General features: G+C 43.3%; 1 protein-coding gene across 4 annotated transcripts in view; it reads left to right on the top strand.

The window, feature by feature from the left end:
* Positions 1 to 20,435, top strand: part of Atp8b1 (ATPase phospholipid transporting 8B1) — a 125,246-nt gene that overhangs the window by 69,471 nt on the left and 35,340 nt on the right. For all 4 annotated transcript variants that reach the window (XM_021214622.1, XM_029547109.1, XM_029547110.1 and 1 more), the window contains 11 exons: positions 2,852 to 2,949; positions 5,567 to 5,680; positions 7,126 to 7,224; positions 7,343 to 7,404; positions 10,446 to 10,518; positions 10,687 to 10,757; positions 12,069 to 12,151; positions 12,270 to 12,428; positions 12,714 to 12,802; positions 16,129 to 16,319; positions 19,793 to 20,001. In XM_021214622.1, the coding sequence (XP_021070281.1) occupies positions 2,852 to 2,949; positions 5,567 to 5,680; positions 7,126 to 7,224; positions 7,343 to 7,404; positions 10,446 to 10,518; positions 10,687 to 10,757; positions 12,069 to 12,151; positions 12,270 to 12,428; positions 12,714 to 12,802; positions 16,129 to 16,319; positions 19,793 to 20,001 (1,248 nt within the window). The remainder of the gene's footprint in view (positions 1 to 2,851; positions 2,950 to 5,566; positions 5,681 to 7,125; positions 7,225 to 7,342; positions 7,405 to 10,445; positions 10,519 to 10,686; positions 10,758 to 12,068; positions 12,152 to 12,269; positions 12,429 to 12,713; positions 12,803 to 16,128; positions 16,320 to 19,792; positions 20,002 to 20,435) is intronic.

The following is a 20,435-nucleotide window of genomic DNA, read 5'->3' as shown; positions in this document are numbered from 1 at the left end:
GCACTTGGGAGACTGAGGCAGGACCATAAAAAGCTCCTGGCCAGCCTGGGGCTATGTAGTAAGACCCTGTCTTAAAGAATAAAATAGTAATGGGTGGATAGATGACTCAGTAGTTAAGAACGCTCTTCTTGCAGAGGACCCCGGTTCAAAGTCCAGCATGCACATGACAGTTTCTGTCTGTAACCCCAATCTCAGGGCATCCTATGGGCCCTGCTAGCCTCTGTGGGCCCCGGGCATACATGTGGTACATCACACATATGTGCAGGTAAACACCAATACACATAAAATAAACATTAATAAGTCTTTTTAAAATAATAAAAATCAGCTACATCGCAAACTGCTACAACACGGAATGGATTCGAGACTGACCCCTGTTTTAGCTCCTCTCCTTTAGCGCTCTCCTTTGCGTGGGAAAGAAGTGTTCTGATTGCAGATCTTATCCCAAAGCTCGTGGGTTGTTTTGTACTTCCACTTCCATTTTCCCTCTTGATGAAATTGCTCTTGAGGTTGAGCGACGCCGGGAACATTTACACTTGTCATAACAACACTTACGATTCCCCGATGAGTGGCAGCCAACCACTCAGGGAGACGCTCGGGAATGGTGTTGTGATTTCAAAAAATGTAATCACATTCATTATTTGCATTTTCTGCCAGTCTGAGCTTAATCTCTTATAGTAGTATCTGTGTTTCCTAAGGAGTAGGAAGACAGAAAGCGAGTCAAAGAGATGAGGTATTTTCCTAAGGACGACTCCAGTTTTTATAATTGACACGCAATCAATCGTTTTTATGATCCCTTACTCAGAACATTTTGTTTCTCTGTTTCCCCTTCCAAAAACAGCATGGTATGCTCACTGTTAGTTTCATCAAACCTTGGCTCACCCACTGTGTGTCACTCATGGATAAGCTGCCTGAGTGGTATGGAGAAGAACCTAACCAGCACTGTGAGGTAGAGGGCAGGCTACACTTGGACCTCAGACAGGCCAACTAAATTCTAAGTCTTACGCTAATAGTCATCTTGCTGATCCTGCCAATGGCTCGGTGTTCTGAGCTATAAAATAAAGATATTAACCGCTAGGCACCATGCCTGCCACATATAGAGAATAGAGCATGGTATCTACAAAACTGACATAGTATTGGGCGGCAGAAGCCTAGATGGAAGAACAAGACGAAATACAGGAGCCTCATTGCCAACTGAAGTCATCTCCGTGTGGGAAAGTCCCTTGAGCCTACATTTCCACTCAGTGCTGGGTTTCATAAAACAGGGCATCAGTTGATATAGAAAGGGAGCAAACTGAGCTATGAATTTGGCATTTCCAGTTCATTCTGAAGATACATTTGGTGCTACCATGTTCAGAACATATCAGAACCTGTGAGGAATTCAAGGACAACTTGGCATGTCTCAGCTTCTCTTGGGAACCAGTCTGGGCAGAGAGGAGGTCACAGTACCCATGATAAGGTGTGGGTAGAATAGCGGTAGTCACTGCTGTCCCTATGAATGGCTTGGCTTCGGTGTAGGGTAAGCTACACTAAAGGAGGAAGGTCTAACTTCTGTCTATCCTCATGAGACTATGCTCATTCTCTATGTCTCGAAGTGTTCGTCTGCCTCTGCTCTAGAGTGGAGTCAGCTCCATCACTTGAAGACCTATGATTGGCCCTGCCCAGTGGGACAGCACACAGACGATAGCGTACTTTGCAAGTGGCACTGATAAAGGACAGGTCACAAAGGGCTTTAAAGTCTAACAGCTGCCATAAAATGGGGTTTAGATTGGGGCATGTATTGCCTTAAATGTGATGGCTAGTTACATTCCCACATTCTACCGAAGGATTGTGATTTTTTTTCAAGATTCAGAGTAGCCAAAGGACCGTGGTCAATGAACTGTGCACTGGCTTGTGCAACATGTCCAAAGGGGACACTGTCTTAAAAGAATGGCTATAGTCATGCAGTCTGACTGTATTAGTGTCTGAATAATGCTGTCCATACTGTCAAAAGACCAGACATGAGCAATGTACAACTGAAACCATAAAAAGAACATGGTCCTCGAGTCTGTGCTAGAAGTCATGCTGTTGGCCTGACCCAGCCACTGGCTGTGTTGAGGATGACTAAGCCACTGGGAGAGGCAGCCACAAGTCTCCAACAATATCAGAATGACCCAGATTCTGTGTCTTGAAGCTTATAAAAGACCTCTGACCATGACTATGAGAAACATCAGCTATCCAAGAAGCTTGCAGCTGGCTGGCTTCTTGTATATCTGTGGACCCCTGCAGGCAAGTAGAAAGATACCTTGGGTTACAAGAGAAAGTATATGTATCTCATGAGGCTACCATGAAGGACCAGATTAGAATTTAGGCCATTCTAGCTGTGATCACCCATAGGCATGTCTGTGTTTGTAGCAAAGGGATGAGGGTCCTACAGCTACGAGGACTTCTGGGAGATCAGGAGAGATTTGACACCAAAAGCGTCTACCCCACACAACAAGCAGGCTTAGGAGTGATGCTGCCTATGGGGCAGAAAGGATGGTGTCTTAGTTTTATTTCTATGGTGAGGGAATCAAAATGCCCTGACACAAAATAATGACCTGGGTTTCTGTAGACTTTTTCTCTTTCCCTTTTAAAGATTGCACATGGCAAGTCAAAGCAAATGATTGAAAGTTCTGCAGCCAGCCTCATTTTATCAATCATCTTCCACAGGTGGTGTCACACCATCCTCCTTCCCTGTTAGCATCTCAATGGCATCTTTGAGGGGGCCATCGAGTATATAATAGATTAGGGCCCACTCCTTAGGCCTCTCTTTGATTCCTTCCCTGGTAACCTCCCTTTGTACTTAGAATTATTTTCTCTTTTTCTTTTAAAGATTGCACGTGGCAAGTCAAAGCAAATGACCGAAAGTTCCATGAACAGCCTCACTTCATGAACACCAAGTTCTTTTGTATTAAGGAGAGCAAATATGCGGTAAGTTAATGCTAAAGATGTTTTTTATAGTAGTCCAGGTTTGCCCAGTCACTGCCGTGTTTGTCAGCTTCAAACAGTGCCTCCCATTCAGGTAACTACTTGCCTGGGTCTATCAATAACCCTCCCTCATTCTATAGACTGTCGTTTTTATTAAAGTTTAACTACTCTGAAGGTTGGTAGGTATGACTTGAAACAAAATAGAATCATGTCAGTTGGAAACTTCCCCTGTGTGGCTACAAGGCTCTTGCTAAAATATTTTATGAAAATGATGATTGTCACTGAAGTCCTGATTTGAAAGTAGTGAGCTGACTCTGCCTTGGATGGGTTTAGAGATAGGAAGGATATTATCACCTAAAACACTTAGTTACTTTAGCATATGATAAAACATGTAGACGAGTGGGGTTGGAGAGACGGCTCAGTAGTTAAGAGTACTTGCTGCTCTTACAGAGAACCATGGTTCAGTTCCCAGCATCCATGAGGCAGCTCATGACCATTATAACTCCAGTTCTTGGGAGCATATGACCCTCTTCTGGAGTCTGCAAGGATCAGACATATATGTTGGACACATGCATACATGCAAGCAAAACATTCATGCACATAAAATAAAAATCAGTAAACTTATTTTTAAAAAGAATACAGATAAGTGCCAGTTAAAAAACAGAGAAAGGAATTTGTTCAGTGTGGCCACATTGAGAAGAGTAACAAATAAAGCAATCCGGTGACCTCCCAAGTCCATCTTCTAGATTCTCCTATGAATGAACGATAACCAGAAGACGGGGTTATGCATAACTAAACTGTCCCTGTCAGTATGTTGTCAGCCTGTCACTGTGATGGTCTAGTTAGATCCACAAGGTGATCTTACAAGCTGTTGTAACTGTGTGAAAGCTCTTTTCTATCTTTCCTCTGGCTAGGACCATTAGAGTACCCCCATTGTGTGGCTTAGAAAGCAGAACGTTATTTTCTAGTAGTTCAGGAATCACAAATCCAGCATCAAGGGGTTGACACAGCAGGGTCCTTATGGAGAATCCCAACATCAGGTGCTTGCACACAATTCTTAGCATTCTTTGGGTAGTAAACACATCACTCCAATTCCTGTCCAATCCAGTCTTCTGTCTTCTTTCTATGTGTCTTTGTATCTAATTCCCCCTACCTTCCCTCAAGGCAGTGCTTCTCAACCTCCCTAATACTGCAACTCTTTAAAACAGTTCCCCATAGAATGGTATCCTCCAACGGTACAATTATTTTTGTTGCTACTTTATAACTATGATTATTTTACTGTTATAAATTCTAATGTGTAAAAGTAACTTTTATTCTCTTGTAGTTATTGTCATCTCTAAGGGTTTCTGCCTCAGTCTGCTAGCCTAGGCCTTGTCCTGGAAGCCTCTAACCCCCTTACAATCTAACCAAGGTCTAGAATGTTTTTAGCCTCTGAGACTTGCTGGCTCACCCTTTCTAGCTCTTTCTAAACTCTGGCTGGCTGATCAACTCAGCTGTTCTGGCTCAAACTCTTCTCCAAGCTGACTGACTTAATCTGGCTTCTCTCTCAGCTTCTGACTTTTTGTTCTGCGTGTCAGTCAGTTCTAATCTTTTGCCTCCTTCCTCATTCGCTGGCTTGTTCTGTCTTCACCTGTGTCTAGCTTGTTTTCTCTTCAACCTGTCTCTGGAAAACTCCTGGCAAAACTGCCTACTCTCTTTTCTTCCTTCTGTCTCTGCACTACCCTCTTAAGTAGCTTCCTTTCCTCCCTCTTCTTATGAGAGTTGGGCATATCCTATTCTGTTAAATCTTACGCTGATTCGTCACTTTGTCTGCCAATCAATTAGACATGACTTTCAAACATGGGTGCTTCCTTCTACAAACTGACTTTACCTTCATCGTTTGGAATTAAAGATGTAAAATAAGGGTGTATCTGTATTGCAGCCAGAGGGACTAAAGGTGTGTTCTAAGTTGGAACCACAGCTTAATTAAAAACAGCTTTTTTGTTTCTTTAAAGCAAATAACACAATCTCAGGGTTCACTGTGGGCCTGTGTACCATTTCACAGTGTCATCAAATACCCTGCAACAGTAATGTGAATACCTGTGTTTTCTGATGGTCTTAAGCAACCCCTGTGAAAGGGTCAGTTGACACCCCCCCAAAGGGGTCAAGACCCACAGGTTGAGAACCATGGCTATAAGGAAACCAGTCTTTAGCTTAGAATTTACCCTGAGCCACTGTGAAGTCATTCTCACAGACAAGTAAGATCTTGTTAATGGACATTAGACTTCCTTTTAGGGGAAATAGCTCTTTGCTCTTTCTGACAAAGTGGCCTTTATCTTCCCTTAGCACAAAAGGTACTTACCTGCTCTGTTCACATTGGCATCCATCTTTGTCCCAAGTTCAAAGAGGTACAATGGATCCAAAAAAAAAAAAAAAAAAAAATGTGACAGCAGGATCCATAAGGTCACAGCCTGGTGTCTATATCTTGTAATTTAGATCATTCTATTTAAAACTTAGCAACTTGAATTATGGCCCTGGGTTTTGACTATGGGAGCCAGTGACTTGTGCAGGTGGTTCGACTTGGTATACGGCATCGCTTACAGTAACTCATTGATTTGTTTTGTTTTGTTTTTTCCAACAGAGTAATGCAATTAAAACATACAAGTACAATGGATTTACCTTCCTACCCATGAATTTGTTTGAGCAGTTTAAGAGAGCAGCCAACTTCTATTTCCTGATCCTCCTGATCTTGCAGGTAATTTGCCCTTTGAGACCGAGACTCTGTTGTCAGTGACGGATGCTGAAGGCATGCAGCAAGTAGACAGTCTCAGGGAATAAGTAGACAGTCTTAAGGTTGTTTTTGTTGTTGTTGTTGTTGTTGTTGTTTGTGTTTGTCCATAGTTTTAACTTAGTCACCTACTTTTTTCCATAAGGATACTTTTGTTCATAAAGCTTCTTTGTCCTTTTTGCAAGTTGGTTTTTATATCAGAAATGAAACACTTTGTTTTTAAGCCAAGGAATCCTTATCTGGAGCGTTAGACTTTTATCTGTGTAGAAACGCAGTTACTCTAATCAAGGGGCTCTATACATTGTAGTTAGTGGTCACAATCAACCTTTCGTACCTGATGATATGTGGGTCATAAAGATAACATAGTCCGTTGGCTTTATCAGATTCTTTATCACAAGGGTTGGACTGGGAAAGATCCAATCCACTGGGATTTCCTAGTAAAGCCTAAAACTATAGTAGCATGTGTGTCTGAGAGGGACGCAGGGCTTGTGGAGTAGAGAAAAGATAGAAAAGACACCAAGAAGAGATGGATATTCAACAGATGTGGGGAAACAAAAGACCCGATAGCTTGATCAGCAAAGGTCGTTGGCCAAGTGTAGAGGTGTACATATCAAGTCCTATCAGACTTTTCTGTGGCCAGCAGGCTCCTTTCCCTTCACCTACTTCAATAAGAAAAAAAAAAGACAGAGTCACATGTTCCTGATATAGCTGCAGTCCATTTACTTCCTCTTAAGACCTAGCAGTCCCCATTAGAGTGACAGTAACAGGCTATTTGCCTGCTTATTTGCTGACTATGAGGTAAACACCAGCACAAACTTCATCTTGCAGAGAAGAGCTGAGGTGTAGTGTGGTAAAGAATCTTGCCCAAAGTCTGACATCCTGATTATGTAGAGCTGAACAGTGCTACACAGGGGAGCTTAACTTCAAGGAACCAGCTATGACCCGATGATCAGCCAATGAATTTGAGAGATCTTTACTAAAAATGGAAGTATCCATTCCGCTTGAGACACTTGTCTTGACGAGACAGAGCTTCCTCTATTGCCAGTAGCAAAGACCATGATGGGAGCTTTTCCTAATTAGTTCAGCCAGCCATATTGCCATCTTTTGTCTAATTGTGGGACCACAGTAACCACACACATTTTGCATAGAGTCAAGGGCTGCTTCCTCCTGACCCTACCCACTCGGAGTTTTTACAAAACAGTTTGGAGTAGTTATGATTCAAGCCCCCCCCCCCTTTGATGTCTGATTAGAGACAGCAGGATGGCCCTTAAGTGTCCTTTCCTCAGTGCACTGCAGTACATAGACTTGTTCAACGATAGACACTAGCAAACTTAAAATCAAGTATCCACTACCTGGAAGTTAGATGCTCTCATGGGAAGGTGTGTGTACGAATACTTTTTGGTTTCTTTCAGGCAATTCCTCAAATCTCCACCCTGGCATGGTATACTACGCTTGTACCTCTGCTTCTGGTGCTGGGCATCACAGCCATCAAAGACCTGGTAGATGATGTGGTAAGGATTTCTCAAGCCACTTTCTTCTTACCCTTCTGACCGTGCCGACGTGTGTCATTGATGTTTTTAAATATTGAGATGATCCCAATAATAATGCTCCCTCATCTTCCTTCCAAAGGCTCGTCATAAAATGGACAAGGAAATCAACAATAGGACGTGTGAAGTCATTAAGGATGGCAGGTACCTCCTTTTCATTTAGCTATAAAGATTTCATATATAAGTGGGTCTAGATGCATATCGGAGACTAACTATTAGAGCCTAGAAGTCTGTGGCACATTAGCTTCGTGTGTATGTGTTTGTGTGTGTTCCTGTGAGTCTGTGCACGGCTGCAGGTACATGTGGACATGATATGTCCAAAAGTCAGTGTTGGGCGTCTTTCCATAGATTCTATTTACCTTCCTTTTTGAAACAGTGTCTCTCAAGTTTCTGGGGCTCACCGATTCGGTTAGACTAGCTGGGAAGTGATCCTGGGGGGGTCTGCCTACCTCTACCTCCCTAACATGGGATTATAAGCATGTACTTCCTGGCATTCCTAGATTTTCATGTGGGCTCTGGCGATTGAACTCAGGTCCTCAAGATTGCATCGCAGTACTTTACTGACTGGGCCCAAGTACATTAGAATTTTAATAGCGAGTCCTCTCTGATAAAGAGAGATTCGCCTCGCCTTCAGGGCTGTGGAGCTGAACCCAAATTGGAATATATGTAGTGGCTAATTGGGCTTGGGATACCAGAATATGCAGCTCTTACTTAGCCTGCTTCCTCTGGTATGTGGCATTTGCCTCCACCATTTCCAGTTGTGTCCCCTTCATGGATTTGCTTGTAAAGGATGTCCCCCATACCTTTCCTGATTTGTCACCTAAAGTGATTTCTTCCTTCCCCCCTTTTTTAGAAGAGCATTAGTTCTCATCTTTTTATGATTTGAATGGCATTAGAGTTATTTGTGTAGGTGTCTCAGCTCCTGGCTTATCCCGCCTCACTGTTTAGGGTACATCTACCATGCAGAAAGAATTCAATAGCCTCTTGTTCAAGGAACACAGAATATAGTCAACTCTAGCCAAGCCAAACAAATGAAGGATCAGTAATAAGTCGCTTTATGAGCAAGATCGTCAAGAAAGGACTCCAAAGTCAAGTGCTAAAAAAGGGAATGAAAGCCCAACTCAAAAGACTTTTTAGTGTGTCCACAATTAGGAAAACAACCCAATGTACAGCCAAAGCCACACATCCAGATGCCACCAAGTTGTAAATGTTGACAAAGGCTTTTTTTTCCCCTCCTTGTAAATAAATGAATGGATTCTGGGCTGGAAGTTACCTCTGGAATCACTTAGAGTCAATATTGTGAATGGAGGTGAGATTCTTTGCCATCCTTGGTAATGGGCACCCTGAAGCTAGGGGGAAGCTCAAAGTATAGTGTTTGCCTACCAACACACACACACACACACACACACACACACACACACACACACACGCTCTCAGCGTAAGAGCATCTCCACCAAGGCCTTGAATCTTGCATCTTTTAACAGCAAATGGAGCCTGCATGAGCACAGGGTGTCAGTGGCAGGGCCTGGAAGCCTCCTCCAAGGAAACTGTCACATCACTCAGCCCAACAGAATGGCCTCTGATGCTCCCAGAGTTGGGGACATAAAAATTACCAATGTGTCCCTTTGTAATTTGGGATCAACACATACATTTCTAAATTATAATTAAGCAATATTATAAGATCAAGTATTAACATCTCTCTTCTTTCTGTCTTGTTTGTTGTTGTTCATTTGTTTGTTTGTTACTTTTATTATTATTTTTGGTGCTGGACCTTATACACCCTAAACCTGTACTCTCTGTCCCCAAGCTACATCTCCAGGCCTTAGAACGTCATTTACTGAGTCATAAGCCAAGTTTATTTTTAAAAGTTCTGGCATTGGGAATTTAAATTCTTACAAATTAGAGAGACTTGATACTAACAAATACATAAGATGTATCCTAAATTTCCAGTTTTCTGTTGTTTGTGAACACATGTGCAGACAACATAGTAGTTAATGTCTGTGTTCAGAAAACAGCTTACTGGTTACTGTAGGGCAGTCATGGCCGTTACCACTGGGTATGTGAAATTTCACCACCCCTGCCTCCTTTTTGGCCTGAGAAATTTTTGTAAAAGTTCAGGTGTATCAAATATGCATATACAAGTCAACCATTGTGTGATAATAAATCATAAAAATTTTATTTTAGAGTGAACCTTTGATATCAATATAATTTGACCATTCGTTAAGGATAAAATTACATTTTTATACTAATGATTGATCCTGTTTATTTTTACATGAAGAATTAAGTCTTGGATGAACATTTGACACTGCAGGACTTAGAATAGCTTCAACCTTTTCAGTTGACCGGTATTTTAATATTTTGAATCCTCATTGCTGGCAACTCTGTCCCATAAATACATAGTACAAATGGCAGAAGTGAGTTTAAAGCCACTGCAGAAATTGTTGCACATTCTATTTTCACCCCAAGCCAGAATTTATATAATGTTTTGCTTTGTTTTTGCTGTTGCTTTTTGTTTGTTTACAAAACTCAAGAAAGCAACTCAAAAACAGCAAATTTAAAAATGACCTTTTGGGTTACCCTATGAAGTGCTGAGTTTCATTATGATATTTTATATGTCATATTTGATTCTCAAAAATTCCCTTCCAGCAATTTTTAAAATCAAGCATTCTAACATAATACAGTACAAAGATGTGCTAACTTTCTGAGGAATAGGACAGAAAATATTAAAGTCTTTGTTTTCCGCAATTAAGTGGTTCTGTCTCTATAAGAACAGAAAACACATGTACAATGAATAAATCGCACTCAATAGCAAGCAGTCATTATCTCGAGCCTGGACTGATGTATTCCAGCCAGCGCTCATTGGCAGAGCCATGGCCTCAGTGAAGTGTCAGGCCACAACATGAATGAACACTCCCAGAAACACCTCAGGCTCCTTAAGCATTTGGCTTTGCATTTTGACTTTTTGTATATTCATAAATCTGTTACTGTTGCCAAAAGTTGTGAAACCCCCACATTCAGCTCCATGACTTCATATGGAAGGGAGAACTTATAGCGAACACTCTCCTATGATTTGCACCTTTTTTTTTAAAAAAAAAAAAAGAAGAAGAAGCTTTGACACTCAAGAAAGAATGAGATTTTCTTGGCCTAAAACTCAAACCCAAATTGTCCTTATTTTTGATTCTTAGGTTCAAAATCATCAAGTGGAAAGATATCCAGGTTGGAGATGTCATCCGTCTGAAGAAGAATGATTTTATTCCAGTAAGGGAACGGCCTCTGTTCCTCTCCCTTCTCCTCACACATACCCACCCCATCTTACAACTCCCACCCTATTTCTGCCTACACCCCAGCCCCCCACCACCAGGCCTCCCCATTCCCCCGCGCCGTGTTCCTTCCACCCTGGTGGCAGGTGTCTTTTGTTTTTGACAGGCTGACATCCTGCTGTTGTCCAGCTCAGAGCCTAACAGTCTCTGCTACGTAGAAACGGCTGAGCTCGACGGGTGAGTGGGTCTCGGGTGGAACCTGGTTCCAAAGGGGGCCTGGGAGGGAACATGCATTGCGTCTTCTGGGTAGGAGGCCCTGCGAGTTGGCCTTTGCCTCGGCTGCAGTCTCACATGTCCACAGTGGACTGGCTCCCTTTTTCTCTAAAATGGAGCTGTTCCCCACCTCCCATTAAAACCACGTACCCAAGTTCCTTGCAAACTACTGAGCAGTGACCATGGATACCATCATATCTTCAGAAATGAGACTAGGTTCTTTGCCAATAGAAAAATTTGAATTCTCTTATCATTTTTAGAATAAAATGCTGGGTTTTTTTTTTTTTTGGAGGAATTTTCAGTAGATTTATTGAGTACTTAACCACGTGAGGACATTTTAACAACTATGTAATTATTACCACACAAGGATGCTGAGACCCAGGAAGGTAGAGTAGCCTGGTGAAGGTCACATAAGATAGGACAGTCGCCGCTCTGCTGCTCCTCGTGGCTCCTGCTCCTCACACCCCAGCTACGGACCCAAGGCATTATGGAGAGCTAGAATCACAGGAGTGAAAAGCTGGTCTTCTCTTGACCAGTAGATCAGCGGGTTGATTGTTCGATCTTAAAGATGACACAGCCCTTACTCCCAGGGCTGAGAAATTCTGAAACTTTCCAGAGACAGGAAGTCCCATGCCTTGTCAGAACTGAAGGTCAGAGCTGGGATTATGAGTCAGCGTCCTAAGGAGTAGAGACTCCCTTGTTACTGACTATGCCTGAGAAGGCAACCTGGCCCTCCTGAGTGAGGTGCTCACCTGCCACCATGGAGCACTCCCATGGAGCACTCCCATGGAGCACTCTCACTTGCTTTTCTTTAGGCTGTGGTCAGTGCAGCCTAATTATACTTATCACCTCCTTGCCTGGCTAGAGCTACCTTTTTTGAAACACACCCAATTGTCTGTTCTAGAAAGTATATCGACAGAATGTGCTAAGCAGGTTGTCTGCACTGGGTCTGTTTTGCGTACCATTGTAGCATGGCAGCATGTTGTGGGCCAGGTTGGGGGCAAGAAGTGCACTTGAAAAGAAGGGCTGTATTTTGTCTTAACTGGCACAGTGGTGCTCAGCAAAAGGGCGTGGCACATCTTAGGTTTAGAATCTTGCTTGAGCATTAGATTGGCCCATCTAAGCTCACAATTAGTTTGAAAATAGAACAAGCCAATGATTAAGCTTCACTCACTCCGAGATAGGCAGAATGTTACTCTGTGGGATTTTTCTTTTTGGTTCTTTGAGCTACAAATTGTGCTCCTTTAATTTTTACCTCCCTCGCCCTCTCTGTAGAGAAACCAATTTGAAGTTCAAAATGGCCCTGGAAATCACAGACCAATATCTCCAAATGGAAGATAACTTGGCAACATTTGATGGTTTGTACAGAATTACCTTACTTTGTTTTAAATTCTGGTTGTTTTATTCGGTCTCCATGGGTTAAGCCAGGGGCCTTTTGTATTTGACTGATGATGTGAATTATTCCTTTTGAAAAAGGTTTCATCGAATGTGAAGAACCAAACAATCGGTTAGACAAGTTCACAGGAACGCTGTTTTGGAGGAACCAAAGTTTTCCTTTGGATGCTGATAAAATCCTGTTACGTGGCTGTGTGATAAGGAACACCGATGTCTGCCATGGCCTGGTCATTTTTGCAGGTACTTCCCAAATATGCTTCGAATTCTTACCGTTTAAAGAAAGAGCTGAGCATGGTGGTCCAGGTTCTCTATCCCCTCGCTCAGGAGACTGAGGCAGGAGGACTGACATGCCAGAGCCAACTGGGACTGGATAGCCAGACCAGAAGTGTTTGTCATGAATTAGTGGTGGGGAATGCTTTTCTGTTCTTTTCTTTTCCCATTGAAACTACAGAAAGAGTAATTTTATTGACGTGCTTATTAATTGAATTATCCAACTATCAATCACATTGAATTTTCCATTTTTAGGTGCTGACACAAAGATAATGAAGAATAGTGGGAAAACCAGATTTAAAAGAACCAAAATTGATTACTTGATGAACTACATGGTGTACACGGTATTTATTTTTCATTCCGGTACATGGGAGAGTAGACCGCTATCTTTTGTTCTAGTTTTGATGTGTGTTTTTCTAATGCAAGTGTTCTTACATCTTTATATGGAGTTCAAAGAGGCCTGATACCCCAAGCCTAATAGGGTGGATGTAAAGGGACCCCCAAGCCTATTCTGAGAAACCTCACACTTCAAGCAAGAGATTGGGGGAGAGAAAGTTCAGAGCCTGTCCCCGGGTATTTTCATGCTTGACCATTGACTACTTAAAAACCAGGAATATTACACTGGAGCCCTTACCAGAGTTGTTAGGGTCAGAGGCTGTGCCCTGGCATTCCCAATAAACTGGGACTTGGCTACCAAAGCTCATTAGGTCAATGAAATAGGCAAGTGCTAGTTAAAAACAGAGGAAAGATTTTTTTTCAGAGTAGTTACACTGGGAAGAGAAACAGCTTCATCAGGGTCCTGGCATGAGGTTTAATTTCAGCTAGAAGGAAGTGTATGAACAGAAGAGGTCCCGATTGGGTTGGGGTCCCACTCATCACTGGTCTGTCATTTTCTGAGATCCAGTTCCAATCCTCTGGCTGGCACCAGGCTTCAGCCTTTCCCACCAGTCAGCATTAGATCCCTGGGAGGTTTTCTTTTTTTTCTTTTTTTTTTTTTTTTTTTTTTTTTTTTTTTTTTCAAGACAAGGTTTTTCTGTATAGCCCTGGCTGTCCTGGAACTCACTCTGTAGATCAGGCTGGCCTTGAACTCAGAAATCCACCTGCCTCAGCTGGGATTAAAGGTGTGCACCATCACACCCGGCTCCCTGGGAGGTTTTCAATCCCCTGGGGACAACATTTGTTTCAACAGACTGATAGCCAAAGGGAGGGCGCACAAATAATTCTCTTTAGAATATTTTCCCTCTGGCCAGGATTGTTAAAAGTTTAGGAACTATAGAGTGGGCTTTATTGCTGTTAGCTTCCCACGGGGGTCGTTGTCGTGCATGCAAGTGTATGTATATATGTTAAGGTCAGCAATAAGGTTTCTTGACAGCCTTCAAAGCCATACCCAGGCTCAAGATGAGGAAAACTCCCTGGGTTTGGTGTTTACACCCTAGTCTTGCTGCAGCAGAAGGTTACAAGATAAGCAGAAGGCTCACAAGGTACATCTAGAGGAAGTTTGTTTCGTTTGGACTCACACCACATAGGCACTCAGTTTCAGCAGCAGCAGTTTGTGGCTCTATCCATTTCCTGTTGTCTACAGCAGAGCTCCTTGGAGACTCTTTTAGTTGGGAGCTGAGGGTATAGGTTTCACTTGCCTGCCATGCTCCAAATTCTAGACTTACTGTAGAAATGCATAAAAGATGCTGTTTACCCAAACAGGCACAGCGAGCTATTCTTCTAGGACAGTTGTTCTCAACCTAGGGTTGAGATCCCTTTAATGGGCCAAACCACCCTTTCACAGGGGTTGCATATCAGATATTTACATTAACTCATAACAGTAGGAAAATCACAGTCATGAAGTAGCATTGAAAATAACTTTATTGTTAGGGGTCACTATAACATGAGCTGCTTGCTGTATTAAAGTGTCACAACATTTAGAAGGTTGAGAACAGCTGTGACAGGAGAATCCAAAATAAGAATCTGGGAAACTCTCCCTAAACCTAAGTGTCCGTATGACAGCCAAGGGAGAGTAGACTTGGGCCGTGGACTTAACTTTATTCTGCGTGCTCTGGGATCTGAGTCCAAGCAGTCCCATTTCCTAAGGAGAATTGCTTTTCAAATATTCACTTCAACCTGAATGCATCAACTCTTCAGAAGGCAGAGCTATAACTGGTTCAAATGTGTGCATACTTACAGCCACTTAAAAGTAATAAAGTAATCTGAGTAACCTCCCCCCACCCATCTTATGCCATTTTAACTATCACGGTGCAAGCACTCAGGTCACTGGCTGTCCTGTGGTCCCTTTCATTTCAAGAAGGTACTTGGAGAGTCACTAGTGTGGTAGAAATATATTAAATATTTCGAGGAAAATTAGGCGGGAAATTGAGACAGGGTCTTGCTATATAGCCCAGGCTGGCTTGAGTATTTTGTCCCGTAAACATATGTTTCTTAACTCCATAACTTAGTATCTATTGTACCTTAAATAATCTTATCAGGTGTATTAGTTACCTTTCTGTTGCTGTGATAAAATACTATGACCAAGAGCAACTTTGAGGGGAAGGGAGTGGGGTTTGGGGGCTCTTGGTTCCCAGTGAATAGGACTGGTTACTTAGTAAGACATCACCGAGCCAGAGAAGCTTAAGATGGTCCTGGCAACCAAGAACCAGGAAGCAAAGCAAGCTATGAAACCTTAAGACCCACCCTTAATTATATTCTTCCTCCAGCAAGGCTTTGCCTCTTAAAAATTTCACTGCCTTCTCAAACAGTGCCACCAACCAGGGACCAAATGTCCAAATACGTGAACCGATAGGGGACGTTTTGCCATTCAAACCAACACACTTAGGATGTTACACAACTCCTGTAACATTGAACCTGTATAAATAATTACCCAAATATGGGTAATTTTTTCTCTGCCTTTCTAAAGGAGGGAATGGGACCCATCCCTATATTCACAGCATTTGGCAGCTAAGACAGGATTGAAAGTTCAGAGCCTGCCTGCATTCTCAGCAAACAGAACAGGACTAGCAATATAGCCTAATTGGTAAGGAATTTGTCTCGTATGAATGAACCTCCGTCTCTCATAAACAGAATGTAGTAGCACAGTTCTTTATTCCCAACACCCAGAAGGTGGAGGCAGGAGGATTAGAAAGGTTACAGTCATCCTCTAGTATATAGGGAGTTAAAGTGGTACATGGGCTAATAAGCTTTCTCAGGAAAGAAAGAAAGGAAAGAAGAAAGAGAGATGGGGGAGGGAGGAAGGGGGAGGGAGGGAAGGAGGAATGAAAGAGGGAGGGAAGGAAGGAAAATGGAAGAAACAGAACAACTTGCATCTAGTACTTCTTATAAACCTCTCACTTTAGTACTCTTTGAAGTTGCTTCCTGCCAAGGTGAAGTATCTTCACGAACAATATGCTATTATTCAAAGTGATAATAGCTGAGGGGCTTCCCTGTCAAATAAATGACTTTAAGGATTGAATATAAGACATTAGAAAACCTAGCCTTATCAATGTAAAGCAATCCATCGACACCTTGTAGACCTTCAAGAAATCTCTACAGTCCTGTTTCCTCCTAAATGTAATGTATTTGCAAACCATTAAAAGATCAAATGCAGTAAAGTGCTGAATAGCGTCATTAGAATCTGCGAGATGTATGGTGTTGGAAATCCTGCTTTACAATGCATGTCTTCTAGATCTTTGTTGTTCTCATCCTGGTTTCTGCCGGCCTCGCCATTGGCCACGCCTATTGGGAAGCCCAAGTTGGCAATTATTCCTGGTACCTCTATGATGGAGAAAATGCCACACCGTCCTACCGGGGCTTCTTGAATTTCTGGGGCTACATCATTGTGTTGAACACCATGGTTCCCATTTCTCTCTATGTCAGGTAAGCCTGGACTATTCTTGGCCTCTTGTTTTCAGGCATAAATGTCGAGTCTTAGCAATAATGATTTCAAAGGTCAGAAGGAAGAAGAAAATAAGCTCCATTTTGGAATCGAAGGTGAGGTAGGGGAAGGGCATGTACTTTGAGTGTCTATCCTGTGCCAGGCACTTTCTATCTTGTCATCTAGGCAGATAAGGCCAGTGATGTCCCATGGTCAAAGGTGACAGTCATTTGCTTGGTGAGTCCTTCTCTGTGGGTTCCAAAGCACAGGGTTCAAAAAGAGTCTGAGAGAAGATAGAGATTCAGAATGTCGTAGAAAAGTTCTTCCTCTCCCAGAGCCTCTCTGTGCTCTTAATAGAACCATCTTTAGCTGGCCTGCCAGGTCTCTCCTTCCTGCCACTACCTGCTGGAAGGAAAGGTGTCCCCTGCATCCCTTCAACCTCCCTAAACATCGCCTGACTCTGTGCAGTGCCAATTGCAATCTCAACAAAAAGTCAAGGTCACAGCTTTCTGGCTTATAATACTCTTTTTTCTCCTTCTTCCTCTCATATTAAAGTTCACAATTATAGACCAATTGGATTTGAGACCTTGGGAGGAGAGACTGTGCATTGTAATATGTAGAGTGACACGTCCGTCATTACCTCAATGAGCAGCAGCCCTGAGACACCTGAGATCTCACACTCAGGTGTCATTAGAAGCTTTCACTTGTTGTTGGAGAGTTCAGTGGTTAGGAGCACTGACTACTCTTCCAGAGGTCTTGAGTTCAATTCTGGTGGCTTAATAGAATTCTATGCCCTCTTCTGGTAGGTCAGAAGAGAGTGTTGATATACTCACATATATAAAATATATAAAGAAATCTTTTTTTAAAAAAAAAAAAAAGAATAAGCAGCATTTACTTTATATAAATTTTATTACATGTGCATTTGTTTTGATTTTGATTTGATTTGATTTTTAACACATCGTTACTTATATTCTCTGAGTGGGAAGTAAGTCCCTGGAGCTGCCATCTGTCCAGTGGCCACTTTAAAAGAAACCAAGACGGCATGGTGGTGCTAAGGAGAAGGCTCAGTAGGCAAAGCAAGAAGATGAGCATGAACTCCCAGCACCCACAGAAAAGCTGGCTATGCTGGTGTGCCTCTGTAACCCCAGGGCTTCAGGGAGAGGAATGGCAGCAGAGTGCTCGGAGACAGGCAGACCCTTGAGATTCACTGACCAGCAAGTCTTTCCAAGATGGTGAGCTCCAGGTTCATCGAGGGATACTTTCTCAAAATACAAGATAGTGAGCATTAGAGGAAGATGCCTGGGGTTGACCCCTGGCCTTCCAATGCAAAGGCATGAACAAGCACACCAGCACACCAGGCATTGCTCTTCATGGTCCTTTTTAATAGCAGATCCCTTACCCACCTGCAGCTCTCACCAGCTTGGCCAGACTGACTATTGGGTAAGCACTGGCAAGCCTCCTGGGCCCACCTCTGGGTGCTGAATTACAGGCTTGCATCAATCACTATGTGGGTGGGTAATCAAGCTCCCTCTACCAACTGAGTACTTTCCCGGCCCTGTTTGTTTGTTTGTTCGTTTGTTGTAACAGATCCTTTCTTTATACTCCTGGCCTGGAACTCTTTGTTCAAAACAGGCTGGCCTTGAGCTTATAGCAACCCCTCTGTCTCCCCAATGCTAGGACTGCAGGCACATGCTATTACGCCTGACTTCAAGTTCTCTTTCATTTCCTTCAGACCTTGGCTTGGGTGTTACCATATCTCCATGACCTCTGTCCCCCCTGACCTAAATGGTCACTTCCCCTTCCTAACGGCCTCTCTCTCCTTCCTGCTTTCATTTTCTACGGAGAACGTGCAGCCTCTGCGAGTTTTACGTTTGCTGCATTGTTTTTGTTGGGCTTGTTGATGCTTAAGTCAGGGATTTCATCCGCTTTGCTTTGCAGTGAGTGTTCAGGTACCAAGTAGGACTGCCCTTTAGAAGGGAGGGAGCTATTTTCATCCATAGCGCTTGTGCAGTTATCCATGGCCCACTTAGCACTTGCTGGGTATATAAACAGTCTTCTTATAGCCAAGTTTTAAAACCTACATGATTCTCTTAGGATATCTCCTTTTGGACATTCTATGACTTCTAAGCATTTAGGAAGCGAATATACTCTTTCCATAGTGTGGTAAGCTACTAAGGTGCCAGTTGCTAAAATACTCTTCAGTTCAATTGTCACATGATGGTGTATCCCCTAGGGGACCATAGTTCACTTTGCACAGGTGATCTTGGGCATCCCAGGTGTCCCTAGCTATGAGAGGCAATGAGAGAAAGAGGGAGGTGTTGTCTCTGTGGCTCTGTTCTAGCGTCCCTCAGCCTGAAGTGTGGGATGCATTTGGTCAGGGGATCCCCGTGTGGCTTCTAAGCTGGGTGACTTCAAGACAGCAGAGCTTTTGCTTTCCATAGTTTAGGAGGCTGGAGAGTCAGTGACCAAGGGGAGCATTCTTGGTAAGTGGTAAGAAGCCACTCTTGAGTCACAGATGATCTCTCTCGTCTTGCATTATCTCCTGGCAAGAGTCAAACCAGCTCCCTCGGGCTTCTTAGATGCTGGTACTAACATCACTTGTGAGCTCTTTGCCCTTTGGACCTACCTATCACAGAAAAGCCCTGCCTCTCAGTACTGTCGCACTAATGATGAGGTTTCACTCTCTGGGCTGGAGGGGGGGTAATGTTAGTCACTTTCCCCATTGGCATAACAATATATGAAGCTTAAGGAAGGATTTATTTGGGTTCATGATTTGAGGGTACAGTCTATCATGCTGGAGAAACCATGGAGGCAGGCATATGAGGCAGCCGGTCACAGTCTATCCACAGTAGTCTGGAAACAGACGGTTACTGAAACCCAGTTCACTTTCTCCTTCTGGTTCAGTCTGGGGACCCCAGGCCACCCTATGGGGCCTTCCTACCTCAGGGAAACCTCTCTCAGAAACACTCTCACGGCCACAACAAGAGGTGTGTCTCCCAGGGAATGATAAAATCCTGTCAGGGTTGGAGGGATGGTCTAGCAGTTAAGAGCACAGACGCTCTTGCAGAGGAACTGGGTGGGATTCCCAGAACCCGAGTTGGGTGACTCACAGTCTCCTGTAACTCCTGGAAGATAAGTTGGGCAACTCACAGTCTTCTGTAACTTCAGATCCTGGAAGACACAACACCTTTGTCCTCGTGAGCACCTGCTCTCCCATGCACAAACCCAAGCAAAGACATATACACACACTCGCGAGCACACCACACACACACACACACACACACACACACACACACACCACATAATTAAATAAAATAAGTCTTTTTAAAAGAACGATTGACCACCACAGGAGTGAACACTAACTTTCAAACCAAAGCAATGAATAAGCAATTCATTCCCAAGTGCACAGGGAGAGCAGAATCCATTCCCTGCCTCTTCCCTCTCTGATCACCAATGAAGCCATCTTCTGTCCTAGTGTGGAAGTGATCCGTCTGGGACAGAGTCATTTCATCAACTGGGACCTGCAGATGTACTATGCTGAGAAGGACACTCCTGCGAAGGCGAGGACCACCACCCTGAATGAGCAGCTAGGGCAGATTCATTACATCTTCTCTGATAAGACGGGGACACTCACGCAAAACATCATGACCTTCAAAAAGTGCTGCATTAATGGAAACATCTATGGTGAGTGACGACCATGAGGCTGGTGAGCCAGAACACATCGTCTTCGGAAGTGCGCGGGGAACTTGGGTTGTTGTCTTTCTGCAAAGTAACTCCAGAGACATTCTTTCGGTTACTAGGTTCGGTTATATTTTGGGTCTGAAATGACAGGAATGGTTGGCTGTTATGGAGGGGTAGAAGCAGCATTCCCTGGGTGCTGCCTGGAGCAGAGCCTGCCTTCCCATGGTTGTTGGTGTGTCCCCTGTGTGCAGTCCCAACTGCCAAAATAACATGGGCACTGTTGGGGACTGACAGACAGACAGACACATACACACACACATGTACACACACATACACAGAGAGGGGGAGGAGGGAGAGATATCAATAATTAGAAATACCCCTCAAAAAATTAAAAACTGCCGGGCATGGTAGCGCACGCCTTTAATCCCAGCACTCAG

This window comes from Mus pahari, chromosome 15 (assembly GCF_900095145.1).
Source record: "Mus pahari chromosome 15, PAHARI_EIJ_v1.1, whole genome shotgun sequence".
NCBI classification, from domain to species: Eukaryota; Metazoa; Chordata; class Mammalia; order Rodentia; family Muridae; genus Mus; species Mus pahari.
Note: the sequence above shows the minus strand (reverse complement) of the source record. Positions and strands in the feature narration are given on the sequence as shown.